This window comes from Solanum stenotomum, chromosome 6 (genome assembly GCF_019186545.1).
Source record: "Solanum stenotomum isolate F172 chromosome 6, ASM1918654v1, whole genome shotgun sequence".
Lineage (NCBI taxonomy): Eukaryota > Viridiplantae > Streptophyta > Magnoliopsida > Solanales > Solanaceae > Solanum > Solanum stenotomum.
In genome coordinates this window covers 60,610,650-60,613,331 of record NC_064287.1, presented here as the reverse complement: position 1 = coordinate 60,613,331, position 2,682 = coordinate 60,610,650, and the positions used below count along the sequence as shown (strand labels likewise).

Here is a 2,682-nt window from a genome sequence, read left to right as displayed (position 1 = left end):
AGTTTGATAGTGAGACGTACACTTTGTTTGGATAACTGTTACGTATTGTTTTAAGATATATTATATTTTTTTGTTTGATGAATGTAATGTAATTGTTATATGATGTTGCACATTGAAAATAAATTTGTAAGAAAAGAAAGGCTGGGTTTTGTAAGTATAGTAAAAAGATAGGGTAAATAATAAAATATAATTATTAGATAATGGAGGAAATATAAGTAAAATGAGAAAGAAAAGGTAATGCAATGATAATACTTATTTTGAAGTCTAATATTCTTGTTGATCAATGAAGTGAGTTGAAAATTGTGGTATTTCAAGTTTAGATACTAGTGAAGGTGAAAATATAAGGTGAGTTCTGTCAATTTGTCCAAATTTGTGTTGATCAATGAAGTGAGTTGAAAATCGTGATATTTCAAGTTTAGTGACCAGTGAAGGTGAAAATATAAGGTGATTTTTGTCAATTTGTTCAAATTTGTGTTGGTAAGAAGTAACAGATTTCTCATAAAATTAACCGAGATGTGTATAAGTTGATCCGAATGAAATAACTTAATACATGAGTCGGCAAAAAATAACATATATCTCATAAAATTAATCAAGATGCGATAAGGGGTAATAAAGTACACTTTGCTTGATGAAAAACACAATCTTATTTATTTACTTGTAGAGAAAACAAGTGTTCAGCAAAGAAAAGATACAGGTAAACATTTAATAGCTTTATAAGACAAAAATAGTCGTTTATCATTATTTGACGTATTCTTAAAGTTGCATCTTCATTTTAATCATGATAATCACTTTATTTTTTCTATAAGCTTATAATAAACATAGTATGAATTAAAAATTAATATTTGAATATATAACTACGTTATGATGGTGTTGAGTGTATATATAAATAAATCTATTCCTAGCTTGTATGATTGTATCCATAAATTAAATGTAATAATACTTACTCATTTGTTAATATTTTGTGGGACCCAATTTTGATTTCGAGAGTTAAATATTTTAATTTGATTGTGAATTTCAAAATAGATCATTAACTTTTTAAAATAAAATTTACATATTTTGAAACTATGTAAAGTACCATTATAACTTATACTTAATAAATAACAATTCAAAATATTTTAAAAATTATGACAAAAGAAATTGTTCAAAACTCAAAATTCAGAAAATGTCAAATAAATTAAGATATGGGAGCAATATAATTCCAAACAAGACTTACCCTTGACGTTCCCCTATATAATTCTATTCCTATGCTAAATAAAAACAAAAATAACATGATATAATTAAAATGCATTAAAACAAAAATAAAAATATAAAGTGTAAATAAATTTTAAAAAATGTGGGACCGACACTATTTGATTGGGAGTATGTGTAACTTAATTCCTATTTTGTCCTTGCTTGCATCCCATAATAACTTAAATACCACTTAACAAATTTCCTTAATCCACTTGATAAATTTGTAGTCGGCTTATATCCAAAATCCCTATACGCCAGGCTCACGTTAGCATGAGTAAACGGAACGTCGCCGTTTCGGGGCATCTTAATCATATTCTTTTTAGCCTTAATGTTGAGTAAATTTTCCAATATTGCCACTAGCTTCTTCACCGATACCGGCGAAGTGTTCCCCAAATTATACACTCTCAACTGCGCCGGACCTCTCTTCTTTCCTCCGCTACCGGTACTCTTCTCCGCCGTATCAATCGCACCTAAACAACCTTTCACCACATCATCGATATACGTGAAGTCACGCGCCACCTCTTTATCCGATACGTAAACCTTGATCGGCTTTCCTTGAATCATATCCTTTGTGAAGAAGAAATACGCCATGTCTGGTCTTCCCCAAGGTCCATAAACAGTGAAGAAACGTAACCCAGTTAATGACAATCCGTAAATATGGTTATACGTGTGAGCAATTTCTTCACCGGCTTTTTTCGTTGCAGCGTAGAGACTAGCTGGTTGATCAGTCCGGTCATTTTCAGAAAAAGGTACCTTCGTGTTTAACCCATAAACAGAGCTCGAAGAAGCCCAAACAATGGCGGGTTGTGGATTAGCAGATTTAGCAATTTCTAACAAATTAACAAATCCATTCACATTTGAATGAATGTACGAAAGAGGATTCTCCATTGCGTAACGAACGCCGGCCTGGGCAGCTAAATGAAGAACATGAGTAAATGGAACAATATCGAACAATTTATTAACCAAATCAATATCATTGATATCACCTTCCACGATAAAAATCTCATGCTTCGCCAGTAATTCCTGTCGAGCACGTTTCAACGACGGATCATAATACGAATTGAAATTATCAATACCAATAACTCCATCTCCGCGTTTCTTCAACGCTAATGCACAATGAGAACCAACAAATCCAGCTGCACCGGTCACCAGCACCACCTTCCCGTTGGTTTTCTTAGGTATAGAAGAATGCCGGACTTTTTTCTCCCAACCCGCGCCGCCACCAAAGGAGAAGAGGCGGCGGCCGTGTTGATTTGAGTTGTTAGAGATGAACAAAAAGTGATTTACGATGAATGAACAGATCAATAACGCGAAAATTAAAATGGTCATACGATAAAGAAGCTTAGAAGAAGCTACGATAAACTTAGTGCCACTGTTAACTTTGCGGATATAAGTATTGTAACGATCTAATTTTGTTGATTTATTCGTATCGACGGAAAAAAGAGATGCCAT

The 2,682-nt window shown here is 32.8% G+C and overlaps 1 protein-coding gene across 1 annotated transcript; it reads right to left on the bottom strand.

The window, feature by feature from the left end:
* Positions 1 to 1,377: 1,377 nt before the first annotated feature.
* LOC125866638 (UDP-glucuronate 4-epimerase 6-like) lies at positions 1,378 to 2,682 on the bottom strand. The gene has a single exon (XM_049546935.1). The coding sequence runs from the start codon at positions 2,680 to 2,682 to the stop codon at positions 1,378 to 1,380; it is 1,305 nt and encodes a 434-aa protein (XP_049402892.1).

Excerpts from the sequence above, each read along its gene's own strand:
- LOC125866638 (XM_049546935.1), bottom strand. The coding sequence starts at position 2,682 with ATGGCATCTCTTTTTTCCGTCGATACGAATAAATCAACAAAATTAGAT.